The 19,654-nt window shown below is 41.8% G+C and overlaps 1 protein-coding gene across 1 annotated transcript in view; it reads right to left on the bottom strand.

Moving 5' to 3' along the window:
* LOC141105652 (alpha-2-macroglobulin-like protein 1) overlaps positions 1 to 19,654 on the bottom strand; it is a 229,058-nt gene that overhangs the window by 5,769 nt on the left and 203,635 nt on the right. The window contains exons 32-34 of the mRNA XM_073595628.1: positions 13,046 to 13,136; positions 10,805 to 10,873; positions 8,551 to 8,653 (exon numbers count right to left, since the gene is read on the bottom strand). Of these exons, the coding sequence (XP_073451729.1) occupies positions 8,551 to 8,653; positions 10,805 to 10,873; positions 13,046 to 13,136 (263 nt within the window). The remainder of the gene's footprint in view (positions 1 to 8,550; positions 8,654 to 10,804; positions 10,874 to 13,045; positions 13,137 to 19,654) is intronic.

Genomic DNA, 19,654 nt, shown 5'->3' with positions numbered 1-19,654 from the left:
CGAACATCGGGTGTTCGCCCATTCGCCGAACAGCAAATATTATGGGTCAAATTTGAGCGTGTGCATTGATGTCTGATGATTGGCCAAAGCATGCACCTGACCTGCATGCTGTGGCCAATCATAGCGCGCTCTGCTGCGAGAGCCATAATTGGCCAAAGGCAGCCAGAGGCTGCTTACATAGCGGCCGTGTATAGTGTGTGACTGTGGACGGAGATAGATTGAGCTAGATTAGGCAGGCAGGTTAGTTAGTTAGTTAGTTAGTGGCAGTGTATTTTTTATATATAGTATATATACAGTTGTGCTCATAAGTTTATATACCCTGCCAGACTTTATGATTTCTTGGCCATTTTTCAGAGAATATGAATGATAACACAAAACTTTTCTTTCATTCATGGTTAGTGTTTGGCTGAAGTCAAAATATAAATGGCTTCAGCCAAACACTTATCATGCATGAAAGAAAAGTTTTTGTGTTATTCATATTCTCTGAAAAATGGCCAAGAAATCATAAATTCTGCTGGGTATGTAAACTTATGAGCACAACTGTGTGTGTGTGTGTGTGTGTGTGTGTGTGTGTGTGTGTGTGTGTGTGTGTGTGTGTATATATATATATATATGTATACTTTGCATTTAGTGTAGACTAGATATTCAGTGTAGACTCTGTATACAGTCAGTGCAGGCAGTTTAGTATATATAACACAGTTTATTGAAGTGGTTAAGGGGAACCTCACACCAAAATGTAAAAAAAAATATGGCGTGCCCCCCCCCCCCCAAATCCATACCAGGCCCTTCAGGTCTGGTATGGATTTTAAGTAAACCCCGCACCAACATTAAAAAAAAAATGACATGGGAGTCCCCCACCAAAATCCATACCAGACCCTTATCTGAGCAAGCAGGCATGGCAGGCCAGGAAAGGGGGGCAAACGAGCACCCCCCCCCTCCTGAACCATACCAGGCCGCTTGCCCTCAACATGGGGAAGGTGCTTTGATGTCCCCCCCAAAGCACCTTGTCCCCATGTTGATGGGGACAAGGGCCTCATGCCCGCAACCCTTGCCCTGTGGTTGTGGGGGTCTGCAGGCGGGGGGCTTATCATAATCTGGAAGCCCCCTATAGCCATGCTTTGCTAATATAAGGCAATACAGTTGGTATGGTTGCAAATGAGTTTGGCTCCCTCTAGTGTCCGTTTAGTGCTATTAAGACTTTGTGTAGTTTCTGTGAAGCAGCGCTACAAAGCATTGTGGGAGATGTAGTTTAATGAGGAAGTGACTCATGTGTTAACTTAGTTTGGGAACTACTAAACCCACAATGCCAAGTCACAGACCCACAAGGCTAAGTTATTGCGCTGCATGCTGGGAGCCGGAATAAAAAGGACAGCGTGGCCATCTTTCGGTCTCTTGGAATGTCATTCAATACCTGCTGGCAGTGAGGTCTGTGTGTGACCGGTAGACTGCGGCCTGTACGGCGTGGAGTGGAATTGATCGGCCTCTGAGGTGTTCCAGAGTACAGTCGGCTGACCTAGTGAGTGGATGGACCTGAGTAAACTGGGTCTTTGGAGGTTTCCTGCATTTCAGCCATCAGCAATCTGGAGGAGCGGTGCAGCATGACGGTGCTATCTTTGGATCAAACTGAGACATCAGGAACGGAGTTTGGACGGAGTCTTACAGTTCTGGGTCTAATGTGGTGAGAAGGGCACTTGCCCAGTTCAGAAAAGTGCATTGTTGCTAAGTGAGTTATTTACAGACTGCTGGTGAGAATTGTAGTTCCATAGAAGTGATTCTACTTATGCCCAGGCCACATACAGCGGAACTCTGGGGTTTATTGTGCCCTGCACTGTAGAGTCAGCACTGCATTGCACTCACAAACAAGAAGAAAGTGTTACAAAAGTTCTTTTTCTTCATTTAAAACAGTTATCAACGCACCAATTATTCTACAGCTTGTTTCCTCTGTTTCCCCTTGGATGACAAATACTGCAGTTTAAATAACAGGCTAGCTGAAGAATAATTGAAGACAAGAAACTTTTATCATCTTCTGCAAAGCATATATATATATATATATATATATATATATATATATATATATATATATATATATATATATATATATATATATATATATATATATACAGTCAGGTCCATAAATATTGGGACATTGACACAATTCTAATCTTCTTGACTCTATACTCCACCACAATGGATTTGAAATGAAACAAACAAGATGTGCTTTAACTGCAGACTTTCAGCTTTAATTTGAGGGTATTTACATCCAAATTAGGTGAATGGTGTAGGAATTACAACCGTTTGTATATGTGCCTCCCACTTTTTAAGGGACCAAAAGTAATGGGACAGATTAACAATCATCCATCAAACTTTCACTTTTTAATACTTGGTTGCAAATCCTTTGCAGTCAAATACAGCCTGAAGTCTGGAATGAATAGACATCACCAGACGCTGGGTTTCATCCCTCGTGATGCTCTGCAAGGCCTCTACTGCAACTGTCTTCAGTTCCTGGTTGTTGTTGGGGCATTTTCCCTTCAGTTTTGTCTTCAGCAAGTAAAATGCATGCTCAATCAGATTCAGGTCATGTGATTGACTTGGCCATTGCATAACATTCCACTTCTTTCCCTTAAAAAAACTCTTTGGTTGCTTTCGCAGTATGCTACGGGTCATTGTCCATCTGCACTGTGAAGTGCCGTCCAATGAGTTCTGAAGCATTTTGCTGAATATGAGCAGATAATATTGCCCAAAACACTTCAGAATTCATCCTGCTGCTTTTGTCAGCAGTCATATCATCAATAACTACAAGAGAACCAGTTCCATTGGCAGCCATACATGCCCACACCATGACACTACCACCACCATGCTTCACTGATGAAGTGGTATGCTTTGGATCAAGAGCAGTTCCTTTCCTTCTCCATACTCTTCTCTTCTCATCACTCTGGTACAAGTTGATCTTGGTCTCATCTGTCCATAGGATGTTGTTCCAGAACTGTGAAGGCTTTTTTGGATGATGTTTGGCAAACTCTAATCTGGCCTTCCTGTTTTTGAGGCTCACCAATGGTTTATATCTTGTGGTGAACCCTCTGTATTAACTCTGGTGAAGTCTTCTCTTGATTGTTGACTTTGATACACATACACCTACCTCCTGGAGAGTGTTCTTGTTCTGGCCAATTGTTGTGAAGGGTGTTTTCTTCACCAGGGAAAGAATTCTTTGGTCATCCACCACAGTTGTTTTCCATGGTCTTCTGGGTCTTTTGGTGTTGCTGAGCTCACCGGTACGTTCTTTCTTTTTAAGGATGTTCCAAACAGTTGATTTGGCCACACCTAATGTTTTGCTATCTCTCTGATGGGTTTGTTTTGTTTTTTCAGCCTAATGATGGCTTGCTTCACAGATAGTGACAGCTCTTTGGATCTCATATTGAGAGTTGACAGCAATGGATTCCAAATGCAAATAGCACACTTGAAATGAACTCTGGACCTTTTATCTGCTCCTTGTAAATGGGATAATGAGGGAATAACACACACTTGGCCATGGAACACCTGAGCAGCCAATTGTCCCATTACTTTTGGTCCCTTAAAAAGTGGGAGGCACATAACAAATTGTTGTAATTCCTACACCATTCACCTAATTTGGATGTAAATACCCTCAAATTAAAGCTGAAAGTCTGCAGTTAAAGCACATCTTGTTTGTTTCATTTAAAATCCATTGTGGTGGCGTATAGAGCCAAAATGATTAGAATTGTGTTGATGTCCCAATATTTATGGACCTGTATATGTATATATATATATATATATATATATATATATATATATATATATATATACATACACATTGTACATATATACATTGTATTATTGCTTGTGAGAAGTATCATAATGCGGTTTGGTGTGTGAATTGAGGTCTTAGTGAGAAGGTGTTTAATATAACTTTTGGAGAATATGGAACATTTGTCTCACTGTGTAGCTGTCTGCATATACCCCCCTTGCAGTAATTATTGAATCTGCTATTTACATAGTTACACTGATTGTTATCAACTGACACTTATTGTTTATGTTTAATTGCATTGTTCTTGGGTTTAATATTCACTCTAGTAAATTTTCTAAGTGGTTCAGTGATTTTGTGTGCAGTCTTTATTGATAACATTCTATTACAGCATGGAACCCGAGGTGTCAGAGGTAAGAGAGGATCTCCAGAGTCGGGGTAGCCAGTGGGGTATAGAGTCAATTAGCAGCCTCCATGGGGGTACCGCTACACCCCTTTAACAAGGCGGCCCCCAGATCCCGCCACCCCAACATGTGAATGGGTAGGGGTACAGTGTAGCATGACTGCGCAATTGTCATTCAAAGTGTGACAGCACTGAAAGCTGAAAATTGGTCTGGGCAGGAAGGAGGTTTAAGTGCCCAGTAAGCAAGAGGTTAAATATTGTGCCGGGGAGGGGGGTCCCCTTAGTCTGCCTGTAAAGTGGCTCATCTTTCCCCCAGATCCCGGCCCGCCCCCCTGTGTGAAATGGTAAGGGGGTACAAAAATACCCCTACCATTTCACAAAAAAACTGTCAAAAATGTTAAAAATGACAAGAGACAGTTTTTGACAATTCCTTTATTTAAATGTTTCTTCTTTCTTCTATCTTCTTTCTTCTATCTTCTATGTTCTATCTTCTATGTTCTATCTTCTATCTTTCTTCGGTTTCTTCCTCCATCTTCTTCTTCTTCTGGTTCTTCTGGTTCTTCCTCCAGTGTTCTCGTCCGGCATCTTCCTCCACGGCATCTCCTTCCCTTCTTCTCCTCGGGCCGCTCCGCATACATGATGGCATGATGGAAGGCTCCCGCTGTGTGATGCTTCTCCTCTTCTGACGGTTCTTAAATAACGGGGGGCGGGGCCTTCCCTGTGGCATTCCCCGTGACGTCAGAGGGGGGCAGGGTCACCCCGCCCCCTTCTGATGTCATGGGGAATGTCACAGGGAAGTCCCCGTCAAGTCCCGTGCGTCAGAGGGGGGCGGGGTCACCGGTGGCCCCACCCCATTATTTAAGAACCGCCAGAAGAGGAGAAGCGTCACACAGCGGGAGCCTCCCATCATGCCATCATGTATGCGGAGCGGCCCGAGGAGAAGGGAAAGAGGCGCCGCGGAGGAAGATGCCAGACGAGAACACCAGAGGAAGAACCAGAAGAACCATAAGAAGAAGAAGATGGAGGAAGAAACCGAAGTAAGATAGAAGATAGAAGATAGGAGAAAGAAGATAGAAGAAAGAAGAAGCATTTAAATAAAGGAATTGTCAAAAACTGTCTCTTATCATTTTTAACATTTTTGACAGTTTTTTTGTGAAATGGTAGGGGTGCCAGGTTGCGTGCTCGGATAAGGGTCTGGTATGGATTTTTGGGGGATCCCACGCCATTTTTTAAAAAAAATTTGGCCGGGGTTCCCCTTAATATCCATACCAAACCTGAAGGGCCTGGTATGGAATTTAGGGGGACCCCCACGTCTTTTTTTTTTTTTTTTATTTTGGTTCGGGGTTCCCCTGTGGGGAATTCCCATGCCGTTTTTATCAATGAACTTCTATGTGTATTGTCGGACCGGCAATTCATTAATAGCCGCGAGTAGTTTTAAATTTTCCTTTGAAATGTCATTTTGCTGTCAGACTGTTCTAAACACGGGAAACATGCGCCCCTTTACAAGCATACTATAGACACCCCCAGGTAAGAAATTTAAAGGAATATTACACTTTTTTTGTTTCACTTTAAGCATTATTAAAATCACTGCTCCTGAAAAAACGGCCGTTTTTAAAACTTTTTTTTGCATTGATCCATGTCCCCTGGGGCAGGACCCAAGTCCCCAAACACTTTTTATGACAATAACTTGCATATAAGCCTTTAAAATGAGCACTTTTGATTATTCATGTTCGTGTCCCATAGATTTTAACGGTGTCCGCGTGTTCGAACAAATTTTTTGCCTGTTCTGGTGCGAACCGAATAGGGGGGGTGTTTGGCTCATCCCTATTGGTGACTAAGCTTTGGTGTTTGATATTTATTAAAAATAAAAAATCTTGGTTTGTTTATGATTATAAAGTGATTGTAAAGTCTTGTTTTTTTTGTTTTTGTTTAAATAACAAACATGGTATACGTAACTCCTCTGTGCAGTTGGTTTTGCTCAGAGCAGCCCCGATCCTCCTCTTCTTGGGTCCCTGGCTGGAGCTCCTGGCCCCTCCCTCCTGTCGAGTGGCCCCTCAGCAAGCAGCTTGTTATAGGAGCACCCGAGCCGAGTCACAGCTCTATGTATCCATTAAAACATGGAGCCCCGCCCGGTCCCACCCACTCTCTCTTCTGATTGGCTAACTGACTTTGACTGACAGCCGCGGGAGTCGATTGCGCTGCTGCTGTGTCTCAGCCAATCAAAAGGAGAGTCCCGGATGGCAAAGACACTTGTGGACATCACTGGAAAGAGAAGGGGCTCAGGGAAATATTTAGGGGGGTGCTGGGGAGGTTGCTACACACAGAAGGTTTTTTATTGTAATGCATAGAATGCATTAAGATAAAAAAGCCTTCTGCCTTTAAACTCCTTAAAAGCATATTTTATGAATTTTACTTATATGCTTTTACTCCAATAAAGGGCCACAGCCTAATATTTTCCAAAGATGTCACATTTAATTAACCACTTGCCACCAGCCCACAGACCATTTACTGCAAGCCGGCGGCAGCTGCAGGCTGAGCGACATACTGGTACTTGGCTCCCTATATTAAATTAACCATTTAAATCACCCATTGGGGGCAATTTAATATAATTGAATATCATGACCATGATTCCTCCTGGACCCAAATGATTTTATATCCAACCAACTAATTTACATTATTTTATTTTATTTTACTACTACATTGGTAATATTTCCACTATATATATAGTTGCATTTCCTGTTGTAAGATTACTATTATTTTTTTACATACTTATTTATTGGATACATAATGTTAATGATTTACAGTATATAGTTTTATGTGTTATGATACAATCACATCTATTTATCGTATATGTATTGTTATATGATCATATCTACACATCTCTTGTTTCAAACGCTATTTTTAATCATCATTGGAGTGGTCTAACCTATACCTATCTGTAAACAGAAAAAATCCACTTTGACTAGTTTAACTATACAGTAAAACCTTGGTTTGAGAGTAACTTGGTTTGAGAGCGTTTGCAAGACAAGCAACATTTTTTGATAAATTTTGACTTGATATACAAGCGATGTCTTGATATACAAATAGCGTCATGTCACAACTGAGTATAAAAGAGACGAGAGGCGCCATAGCAATATGGTTACATTCAATGAAGGTACAACAATTAAAAACTTGCATGGTTGATGATTAAAACAGAAACATCTAATTATGCAGACATCCGGGGTAATGCTGTCCACATAGACCGTCCTCCATACCGTCATCGATGTCTTCCCTTCCACGCTGCACTCAAAGAGCGCTTCAAGCCTCGCTTTCAGATCACTCTATTGCAGGGTAGTCTTCCCGGTCACGATTGCAGAGTGACAGTGGTGAGAGCCGGTGGTGCGGTTACCTTAAATGTAACCATATTGCTACACCAGGAGGCGCCTCTCTTCTCTTTTATACTCTGTAGCTCCTTCTGAATTTTGCTTCTAATCCCCTATATGGAGGCTTCCATTTGTGAATGGACATTTTATGGTTACACAACCTATCACATTGCTATAATCTTTTTATATAGACTATAAACTGAAAGACCCAAGAATAAATGGTTGTGGAACGAATCATCTGAGTTTCCATTATTTCTTATGGGGAAATTTGCTTTGATATACAAGTGCTTTGAATTACAAGCATGTTTCCGGAACGAATTATGCTCGCAATCCAAGGTTTTACTGTATTCTTTTGTAAACTACTTATTTTAATTTATTCGATTGCGGAACTGAATTATATTATTTTATTCTACACTGTTTGCTTTACACCTTTTCCTGATGAAGTAAAGAGCCAAACAACACCTTGATGGTGCGTTTTACCTGTTTTGTGACCAATAAATACCTACCCGGTGTGAGGAACACACTTGGCAGTTTCTTTCTAAGCTATGGGCACCTCTGCTTTTTGAATTTTGGGGTCTCATCCCTATACTTTTACCTCACACTAACATCAAGCCATTTATTGTATTTTCAGTTTGAAGTGTCCAGATATATGACAGGCTTAAGCTGGTCCTACACTAGTGGCATTTCATTACAAAAGCTTTGTTTTTAGAATGTTGGTTCAGTTTTCTAATCATTAATGAGGTGAAAACAATGGGTTGTTTGGTCCTAGTGACAAGAAAAATTTGAAGTAGCAAGATGGGAATTTTGCCTTAAATGAACACATTTCTAACAATGTACAGTATGTGGTTTTTGAATGGGAAACGATGTTCATTCCAAAGCTGAATGTTAAAATCACATACAATTTTGAAGTCTTTGTAGGCATTATCGAGTGTGCTGACTAGACTTTTTTGTACAACTGTTTGTATGAAAATCTAAAACTGGAAATATTTCAGTTAATGACAGAGTCTAATGCTAATTTCACATCTCACCTGTCTCATAATAATCAAGCACTCTCACAGTAGCAGGCTTCAGGCCTGTAACCTCGATGTCCTGTTCTATCAGGATGTTGATATGTACAGGATCATGACTTATCTGAGGAGACAAAAAGACACAAATTAGGGCTGAATATATCCAAACAATAGATGACAAAATAACTTCTAATAACATTTGCTGAAAATTGAGTCACTGTTTCTGTCCCTTCCACAACAAATAGGAGTGTTGGAGGACTTCAAATAAACCAAAAATGTATTTCTGTGCTGGTCTGATAATAAATTGATGCAACCCAAATCCTCGACAGGAATATAAACACTAAACAAAAAACAAATGGTGCGCTGTTCCTTTAAAAAATCTCAGCATGTGTGACCATGTATTGAGAAAAATAAGTGATACAATCTAATTGACTGTGCTGTAAACTAAAAATCCACAAGAAAAAAAAAAAGTCCAAAAAGTTTTAAAATCATGAGGGTGTAACCCGGTGGCAACAAAAGTGAGTATACCCCTAAGTGAAAATGTCCAAATTGGGCCCAATTAGCCATTTTCCCTCCCCGGTGTCTTGTTACTCATTAATGTTACAAGGTCTCAGGAGTGAATGGGGAGCAGGTGTGTTAAATTTGGTATTATCGCTCTCACTCTCTCATACTGGTCACTGTAAGTTCATCATGGCATTGGCAAGAATTGTTGCTCTAAATAAAGATGGCCTAGGCTATAAGAAGATTGCCAAGACCCTGAAACTGAGCTGCAGCACAATGGCCAAGACCATACAGTGTTTTAACAGGGCAGGGTCAACTCAGAACAGGCCTTGCCATGGTCGATCAAAGAAGTTGAGTGCACATGCTCAGAGTCATATCCAGAGGTTGTCTTATATAGAGTCATATTTCCCAGAGGTTGAGAAATAGACGTATGAGTGCTGCCAGCATTGCTGCAGAGGTTGAAGGGGCGGGGGGTCAGCCTGTCAGTGCTCAGACCATACACCGCACACTGCATCAAATTGGTCTGCATGGCTGTCGTCCCAGAAGGAAACCTCTTCTAAAGATGAAAGCCTGCAAACAGTTTGCTGAAGACAAGCAGACTAAGGACATGGATTACTGGAACTATGTCCTGTGGTCTGATGAGACCAAGATAAACTTATTTGATTCAGATGGTATCAAGCATGTGTGGCAGCAACCAAGTGAGGAGTACAAAGACAAGTGTGTCTTGCCTACAGTCAAGAACAGTGGGAATGTCATGGTCTGGGTCTGCATAAGTGCTGCCGGCACTGGGGAGCTACATTTCATTGAGGGAACCATGAATGCCAACATGTACTGTGACATACTGAAGCCAAGTGTAATCCCCTCCCTTCAGAGACTGGGCTGCAGGGCAGTATTCCAACATGATAACAAAAACACACCTCGAAGACGACCACTTCCTTGCTAAAGAAGCTGAGGATAAAGGTGATGGACAGGCCAAGCATGTCTCCAGACCTAAACCCTATTGAGCATCTGTGGGGCATCCTCAAATTGAAGGTGGAGGAGCGCAAGGTCTCTAACATCCACCAGCTCCGTGATGTCGTCATGGAGGAGTGGAAGAGGACTCCAGTGGCAACCTGTGAAGCTCTGGTGAACTCCATGCCCAAGAAAATAATAAAAAATAATGGTGGCAACACAAAATATTGACACTTTGGGCCTAATTTGGACATTTTCACTTAGGGTTGTACTCACTTTTGTTGCCAGCGGTTTAGACATTAATGGCTGTGTGTTGAGTTATTTTGAGGGGACAGCAAATTTACACTTTTATACAAGCTGTACACTCACTACTTTACATTGTAGCAAAGTGTCATTTCTTCAGTGTTGTCACATGAAAAGATAGAATCAAATATTTACAAAAATGTGAGGGGTGTACTCACTAGATAGATAGATAGATAGATAGATAGATAGATAGATAGATAGATAGATAGATAGATAGATAGATAGATAGATAGATAGATAGAAGAGTTGGCCATCACAGAGGTGTTGGCATGCACATTTTTACATCTGTTTACATATTAAACTGTGTAGCATCCAATTTTATGGTATGTATGTTAATAGATTTTGTACATTACATTTGAAATATCGTTAGCATATTATTCAGTGCTGCTATTTGTGGGTGGTACCTCTGAACTACTTCTGTATCTTATAGTGTTTGTTTCTACACCTGTTTTGCCTTTAGTTATACTTTAACGTGTTAATGCATATAGACACAAAAAATCAAAATACAGTAAACCCAAACCTCATTCAGATAAAATGTCACCAAGTCATTGTTGACCTCACTTCTTTGGATCCCATGTTTTTTCTCCATCTGTGAAGAGAAAATACTGTATATATTAGAAGGTATTAGGACTCCACAGTACAATGTGTTTTTTTCCCTGCAAGGTAAAGTCATAATGTGCTAGTATGCATCGCATACTAGCACATTTATTTGAAACTTACCTTGAAGCGCTGCAGCCGCTTCCATCTTCACCCGTCTTGCTTCCGGGTTCGCGGCTCCGGCTCTATGACTGGCTGGAGCCGCGATGACGTCACCTATAGGTGACGGCTTACTTATAGGTAAAAGTCAGTAGAGGAAGTTTACGTTTTCTTTAAGGTACCCAAAGACACCGCATAATTATCAGCTGATCCTTCTAAAATCAGAAAAGTCTGATGATTATGAAATGTCTATGGTAACCATTGCCACTACTAGGCTGGGCCATTCTAAAATAAATTTATGAAACAAAGATCTGACTTTTAATTTCAAACTTCTAACTTTAAAACTGATAAATGTGACTTTTAGTGTCAGAATTCTGATGTTGAAACTCAGAATTTTAATATTAATTATTACATATATTATTATACATAATTTGTGACTTTTTGTGACTTCTCAAAATTCTGACTTTAAAAGCCAGAATTGTGTTTCCTAAATGTCTTTTAGGATGGCCCTAGGGTTATTTCGTATATTTCATTTTATATTGTGCATATTCAGTGTATTAAATTATTATATTACCCCACACACAGAAGAACCAGTCTGGGTAGAAGCCAGTTATAGAGATTCTGTCACCAGAACATTCATTTCACCAACAATCTTACAGTAAATTTTTATGGTCATTTCATGTTTTTTTATACATGTTTTTTACCTGAATATTCTCTTTTTTGTAGCCACCCAAAAGCCTTGGGCCTGCTTCTAGGGTACCATCATATTGAAAGTGATGTCAGCAGGCCCAGCAGACTCAGAACTGTCACTCAACTAAGGATCTATGGAACCCTATGGTTCCTCCAGAGGTTACTATGGGGGTCATAGTTAGTCTGGTTGAAAACAGACACAAGTCCATCTAGTTCAACCAATAATTCCTCAAGCTGTTACTGAGAGTAGTGTCAGATTTATAAGGGGGGGAAAGGGATCACTGCCCTGGCATCCACTGTCAGAAGAGGCCTCTCTTTATACAAAAATTATATAAAACAATATAAAAATTATATAAAATAATACAAAATAAATATTAATAAAATAATATAGCATGCAAATAAATTTGGCAGCTCAAGCGAACCACACATAGAGTGCTATGACTGCATGTGTTTTCACACAAGACCTCAGAATGACATTCGTGTTGTGCATTTTAAAAATGTGTGACTGTCATTGCAAATGTAAACCAACTCTATGTATAAGGGGCTCCCCAAACCTCAAGTGCCCTGCCCCCCCCAGATCTATATCTGGCCTAGCGGAGAAACCTTCCATTTAATAGTGCCTGCATAGATGTTGAGAAAGAAAATCACTTGGTAGAGCCAGCTGCATGGCCCCAATGATATTTTGGTTGCCTGTAAGTGTGGTATTCTGATTACCCCTGTAAGGGGGCATTCTTCCCATTGGCCAATGACTGTCAATTCATTGATTTTAGCAGGTTTTCCCCAAGACCTGAAAATAATTTCAAGAGTTCTTCTGAGAAAAAAAAGCTTAAGAAAGACTTCACTATAGGGTTCCTCTTTACTTCTTCCCCAGCAGACACATAAAAGGTCAATGCAAGGAGGTGAAAGGAGTAGTTAGAAGAGCATAGCAAATAATTATATACTTCTAGAAGAGGGAACTGACAGAGGAAGTAATATTTTCGCACAAGCTTAAAGGCATGTAGCAACGGAATAACAAAAAAATCACTCATGATAGGAAAATGCTGCAAAAAGCATTTCAAATACTTGAGTTCTCTGTGGTTTTGCTTATTTTTTTTAAGTTGGTGCCAAGGTCTCTTAGAACTTGGAATAGGCTGAATTATAGATAATTAGCAAAAGGATTTCAGAATACTGCAAGACCTCATTCAGCAAAGCTACAGTATCTGTTTTCACTGTCTATACCCTGTAAAACTATCAACACCCAGATGTTGAAATCAGACCGAAATTGCCTAATGGTATATGACAATCTTTTCAGTATTTATTGTATTGAATTTTCTTGCCCCTAAATATAATAAAACCCCATAAAATCCAAACACAAAGGGAAATGGCAATGACATACCTCTCTTAGTGAGCTCTTCACAGGAATATAGCCAGACAACATCTTCACCTCTATAATAGCCATGTTGGATGTCTTTCGAGCACCTGTGTATCTGCAAATATTTTTAAAAAGTTGTAGCATGATTTTATTGTTCAGTATGAGACCCCCCAAACATCCCAGAAATTAGTTATGAAGTCATCATCATTTCTATTTTTCTTTTGTTGATTATCCTGCAGAGCTTAAGGCCTCATGCACACGGACGTTTTTACAGCTGCTTTTTTGAGGTTTTTTTGCAGCTTAAAAAGGCCTGTCTATGTTAGTCTATGGCTCATGCCCACCTAGGCGTTTTTGAGCTGCAAATGGCATAGGCGTTTTTAAGCTGTAAAAAAAACCCAGGACCAGTGGGTTCTGAGAGACGTTTTTCAGCTGTAAAAACGCTCTAATGCTGATAAACGCTCAAAAACGCTCAAAAACATCATTCACCAACGTTTTTTAACGTTTTTGATCCATTGAAAAAAATAAAAAAATTTGGAAAAAAAAACCGCTAAAAAACGCTAAAGCGGAAAAACGCTTAAAAACGCTCAAAAACGCTAAAAAACGCTATTGCAAAAATGTTGAAAAAAGCTGAAAAAAGTTTAAAAAAATCACTGCAAAGATATTGGCGTTATTTTAACAGACACGGCCCCTGGTTTCACTACTCTTCCTGGCCTGTCTAACACTCTGCTGGCTTCCCCACACAGTCCACCATAAGGCTGCATCCTGCTGCTCGCTGCTGTTGTGCACACCTCTGTGACTTGTACTTGATCATTGTGTATGTGATTTGTTCCTATTGAGGCCATACCTCAATAGGAGCAAATCACATACAAAATACGCAGTAATGAAAGTGCATGCTGTTAAAACAAACAACAGAATCAAATAATTTTGAATGGCAAACTAGATGTAGTATTTGGGGTCCAGGTACTCTCTCCACTCCTCTGTACCGCAGACCTGCCTAACTACATAATAATGGATGTCCTCAGAATTGGGACTGGCCAACACCACCTTGTGCATGTAAATATAATGCCCATAGTTGCACTCCTGATATACTCTGTACAGGTGGCTGTCCCTTCCGCAAGCACCTGATGATGTTTAGGTACCTGTAAAATGCCACAGACAGCAGTCTTGTGCCACTGTGCCTCTAAGATATGAAACAAAGCTTATATGACATAGGGGAACTCAAGTCCATAAAGTCCCCTCACGTCCCTGATCATCCACCACTGGAGCCACAACAACTGCATGAGGTGGCATCCCTGTCCTGGGAGCAGGTAGGATGGTGGGCGTTGGGGGGGGTCTCTGTGGCACTGCTGGTCTTCCCCCTTCCTCCTCCATTGACTCGATGGTAAGGAGGGTGCTAGGTCTTCCATGGTATGGGGACATTGTGCTAGCGCTTCCTCTCAGGCAAAATAGCGGTGGGGACTGGTGAAGATGTTACAGGTGGAGCGAGCTGAGTCACAGATTCTTCCAACTCCGCCAACACTGCAGTACCTTTAGGGGTGTCCCACAAAGCCCCATGCCACTCGTAGAGCTCCTCAAATGGGCTGAATGCCCACACACCACCACCGACTGTATTGGTTCCTCGGCGGGTATACCACCGATGATCCTAGAGAACCAATTTCCCCTGCTGGGTGTGCTGCTGTAGGTGGTGGTGCCTCAATCGCCTCCATGGATGGTACCTCTGATGCAGCCTCTCGACAGAGCTTGACCCCGCTGGCACTGGGGAACAGCTCAACCCCATAGTCCAGGGGGAGCCCTGGTGAGTACTATCTTCCTCCTTCTCCACCAGGTCTGGAGAGACCTGGTGTTGCTCTGCAGATGACTTGGCCACAGTGGTGACCTTAGCAGCAATGGTCCATAGTGCATTGTGTCTTGGCAGGGTACCAGGTAGTTACACGGAGCCTCCCCAACTGGGAGCACCTCAAAGAGGAAGGCCCGGCACTCCCCACAACAGGCCTAGGATGTGAGAGCCAATGTGAGGGCTCCGCACTCAAAACATACAGAGACCAAGGTTTCTGTGATCCCAGTGCGGCACACTGCCAGACCCCAGCACACTGCCATGGGACAAAGTCCAGCGTCCAGAGAAACATTACAGAGAGCAGGTGATATAAAGCGGGACCATGTCGTGTCACCCAAGCTACAGGCTGTTTTAATATTTTCTACTATTTTTAAATAAAATTAAGTTTTATTTTTTTATTTTTTGTGGGGGGGGGTGCAGGTAGATGGTCTTGCCTTGGGTGAAAAATAGTCTAACACCAGCCCTGTTCCTATTACTAGGTTGGAAGTGAACATATCTGTGCATCTAGTTCTGAGACAAGTGTTTGATGAGCATGAAGCTAAAAAAAAAAACCAGTAAACATACAGTACATCCAAGTGTTACCAAACAACAGAAATGGCAATACTTTTATATATATATATATATATATATATATATATATATATATATATATATATATATATATATATATATATATATATATATATATATATAAATATATATATATATAATATTGTCTACATATTCAGCAGATTTTCACTAAATGTATTTATTTAAATTATTACTGTTGAGGTTACAGTAAAGCTGCCTGGGAACCTCACATGGTATTTGGGCATAGGGATGGGCGAACGGTTTGGCCCAAGCATGAGTTCTAGCCGAACATTTGCCTGTTCGGCCACTCGCCGAACACTCCAATTTGCAAGGTTTTTGCCTGGTGTTCACCCCAATGAACACCATGCAATGCACTGAGTGCTGCACAGTACATTATTTGCCCTGACTGGGCAAAGCTTTGCCCAATTAAGGCACAGTGTAAGCTGTTTTTTAAGGAACGGGGCTGGAAAGCCGGCCGCCGTGTCCTTAACAACCAATGAGTCATCATCTGTCAAGGTGTTTTCCCGCTGACAGGTGAATAAAATAAAGTGCTAGCAAAAACAATAAAGAAAAAAACAACATGCCACCCCACCCCTTCGGATCTGGTATGGATTTTAAGAGAAACCTCACATCAAAATTAAATAAAAAAACTGTGTGGGCCCCCCAAAATCAATACCAGACCCTTATCCGAGCATGCAGCCTGGCAGGTCAGGAAAAGGGGAGGGGACGAGCGAGTGCCCCCTCCTGAACCATAGCAGATCACATGCCCTCAACATAGGGATGTGGTGCTTTGGGGCAAGGGGGAACTCTGCCCCCCCACCTCAAAGCAACTTGTCCCCATGTTGATGGGGATAAGGGCTTCTTCCCGACAACCCTGGGCTGTGGGTGGGGGGCTTATCTGAATCTGGAAGCCCCCTTTAACAAGGGGGCCCCCAGATCCTGACCATCCCCCCCCCCCACCCATTCACCAAAAAAAATAAGAAACACAGGAAACAGTTTTTGACAAATCCTTTATTAAAAAAAAATAGTGTCCCTCGATGTAAATCCACCCTCAATCACGACTCCTGGCGAACCCAAAAAATAGAAAAAGTGGAAAACGCTTCCACCTCAATGGGAGGCTACCTGCCATATGCTCTCTCTGTACTTTGACAGCTCTTATATAGGCAAGTGGTGGGGCCATCGGGTGACGTAACCGGGTGGCCCCGCCCCTTCTGCAGTCATGTGAAGTAATTTTTTCTATTTTTCAGGTCCCATGGGCGTTGTGATTGACGGTGGATGTACATCGAGGGACACTTTAAAAAAAATAAAATAAAGGATTTGTAAAAACCTGTTTCCTGTTTTTCTTACTTTTTGGCACTTTTTCTGATGTACCATTCACATGGGGGGGGGGGGGTTTCTGGGGAAATTGTTACGACACAGGCACACTTAACAAAGACAACACAAGATCACAACAATAAACTGAACAAACTGAACAAGATGCAAAAACAAAACAAAATTACCAATTACCAATTACCATTACCAACAGCCATTAACGCCAAATAAAATGAACATAACAATGAACATAACAATAAAATGAACAAAATTAAAACTACACTACAAATAAAACATCCATACATTTAAAATACAACATATAATAAATAACACAGATTAAAATACCAGGCAAATACCAGGCAAACTACCAAATACAAATAATACACCACTTTCTCTAACACACCCCAAATAATAGCCAACACAATACCAACATACAATAAAACACAAAATCCTGATCATAAACCAGAATTAGATCTTCACCTCCAGCCCCACCAAAGAAGAATTATATATCTTGATCGCCACAGGCAAAAATTATTTCCTGTGTTGCTCTGTGGTTCATTGTGGGTGTAACAATTTGTCACTGATGGTACTCCGCAGACTGACCTGCGTATTGTGGAGTGGGTGGGAGGGGTTGTCCAACATTGAACATAACTTGAACAACATTCTCCTCTCCAACACTGTTGTAAAAGACTCCAATTCCAATCCTACAACATCACTGGCCTTGCGAATCAGTTTGTTGAGTCTGTTGATGTCGGATACCCTAAGCCTGCTTCCCCAGCATGCCACTGCATACAGGAGAGCGCTGGCCAGCACAGACTCATAAAACATCTTCAGCATCATCCGGCAGATGTTAACCACTTCAGCCCCGGAAGATTTTACCCCCTTCCTGACCAGAGCACTTTTTGCGAATCGGCACTACGTCTCAGTTAGACAATTGTGCGGTCGTGCGACATTGTACCCAAACAAAATTGACATCCTTTTTTTCACACAAAAAGAGATTTCTTTTGGTGGTATTTGATCACCTCTGTGTTTTTTATTTTTTGTGCTATAAACAAAAAAAGAGCGACAATTTTGAAAAAAAAGCATTATTTTTTAAGTTTTGCTATAATAAATATCCCCTAAAAATATATAAAAAAACTAATTTTTTCCTCAGTTTAGGCCGATATGTATTCTTCTACATATTTTTGGTAAAAAAAACCCCGCAATAAGCGTATATAGATTGGTTTGCACAAAAGTTATAGCGTCTACAAAATAGGGCATAGTTTTTTGGCATTTTTATTATTCATTTTTTTTTATTAGTAATAGCGGCAATTTGATTTTTATTGTGACTGCGACATTATGGCGGACACATCGGACACTTTTGACACTATATGCACTGATTACTGTGTAAATGACACTGGCAGGGAAGGGGTTAAACACTAGGGGTGATCAAGGGGTTAAATGTGTCCTAGGGAGTGATTCTAACTGTGTGGGGGGGCTAACTAGGACATGACAGTGATCATCTCTCCCGATGACAGGGAGCAGTAGATCTCTGTCATGTCACAAGGCAGCATGGGGAAATGCTTTGTTTACATAGGCATCTCCCTGTTCTACCTCTCCACACCTCAATCGCGGGCCACTAGCGAACATCGAGTACCCGGGACCCGCGGGCACGCTCCCGTGCCCAAAAGGCGGCAAATTTAAAGGGACGTACCTGTACGCCTATTGGCCTGTCTGTGCCATTCCGATGTATATGTGTGTGCGGCAGTCAGCAAGCGGTTAAAGGACCTCAGTCTCCTCAAAAAGTAGAGGCAGCTCTGGCCTTTCCTATAGAGCACCTCAGCGTTCTTGCTCCAGTCCAGCTTCTTATCTATGTGCACCCCCAGATACTTGTAGCTCTCTACTACCTCCACATCCATTCCTCGGATGGAAATCAGGGATACTGGTGGCTTCCTCTTTCTAAAATCCACAACCAGCTCCTTTGTCTTTAACCAAGAACACCAGTGAAGGCAAAAGTGAAAACTAGCATGTCACTCTGGAGACGGGGTCTCCAAACTTTGGCCCTCCAGTTGTTCTGGAGGATAGCACAAGCGGAAGTGTACTGTTACATGTTAACCACTTGCCGACCGCCTAACACAGATATACTGCGGCAGAATGGCACGGGCAGGCTAAATCACGTACCTGGTACGTGATTTGCTTCTCGCGGGCGGGGGGGGGGCGCATTGCGCCCCCCCATGCCCGGGGCGGTCGGCATTGTTAGGGGAGCGATCCATACTGAGGGGGAGACCACTCACTTGTGGCCACCCCCTCGCGATCGCTCCCAACGAATGAAAATCTTCCTCTGCTGCTGTAATGTAAACAGCGGCAGAGGAAGTGATGTCACCTCTCCTCGCATCGGTATTTTCCGTTCTGGCGCAGAGGAGAGAAGACATCTGAGTAAGTACACAACACTACACTAACAGTAAAACACACTAGGCACACATTTCACCCCCCCATCACCCTCCGATCACCCCCCTGCACACCCTGTCACAGTGACACCAATAGCAGTTTTTTTTTTTCTGATTACTGCATTGGTGTCAGTTTGTGACAGTTATAAGTGGTAGGGCAGTTATTGTTAGCCCCCTTTAGGTCTAGGATACCCCCCTAACCCCCCCTAATAAAGTTTTAACCTCTTGATCACCCCCCATCGCCAGTGTCACTAAGCAATCGTTTTTCTGATCTCTGTATTGTGTCACTGGTGACGCTAGTTAGGAAGATAAGTATTTAGGTTCGCCATCAGCGTTTTATAGCATCAGGGACCCCCATATACTACCTAGTAAAGGTTTTAACCCCTTGATTGACCCCTAGTTAACCCTTTCACCAGTGATCACTGTATAACTGTTACGGGTGACGATGGTTAGTTCGTTTTTTTTTTTTTTAGTGTCAGGGCACCCGCTGTT

The sequence above is a fragment of the Aquarana catesbeiana genome, linkage group LG08, assembly GCF_042186555.1.
Source record: "Aquarana catesbeiana isolate 2022-GZ linkage group LG08, ASM4218655v1, whole genome shotgun sequence".
Taxonomy (NCBI): Eukaryota; Metazoa; Chordata; class Amphibia; order Anura; family Ranidae; genus Aquarana; species Aquarana catesbeiana.
Note: the sequence above shows the minus strand (reverse complement) of the source record. Positions and strands in the feature narration are given on the sequence as shown.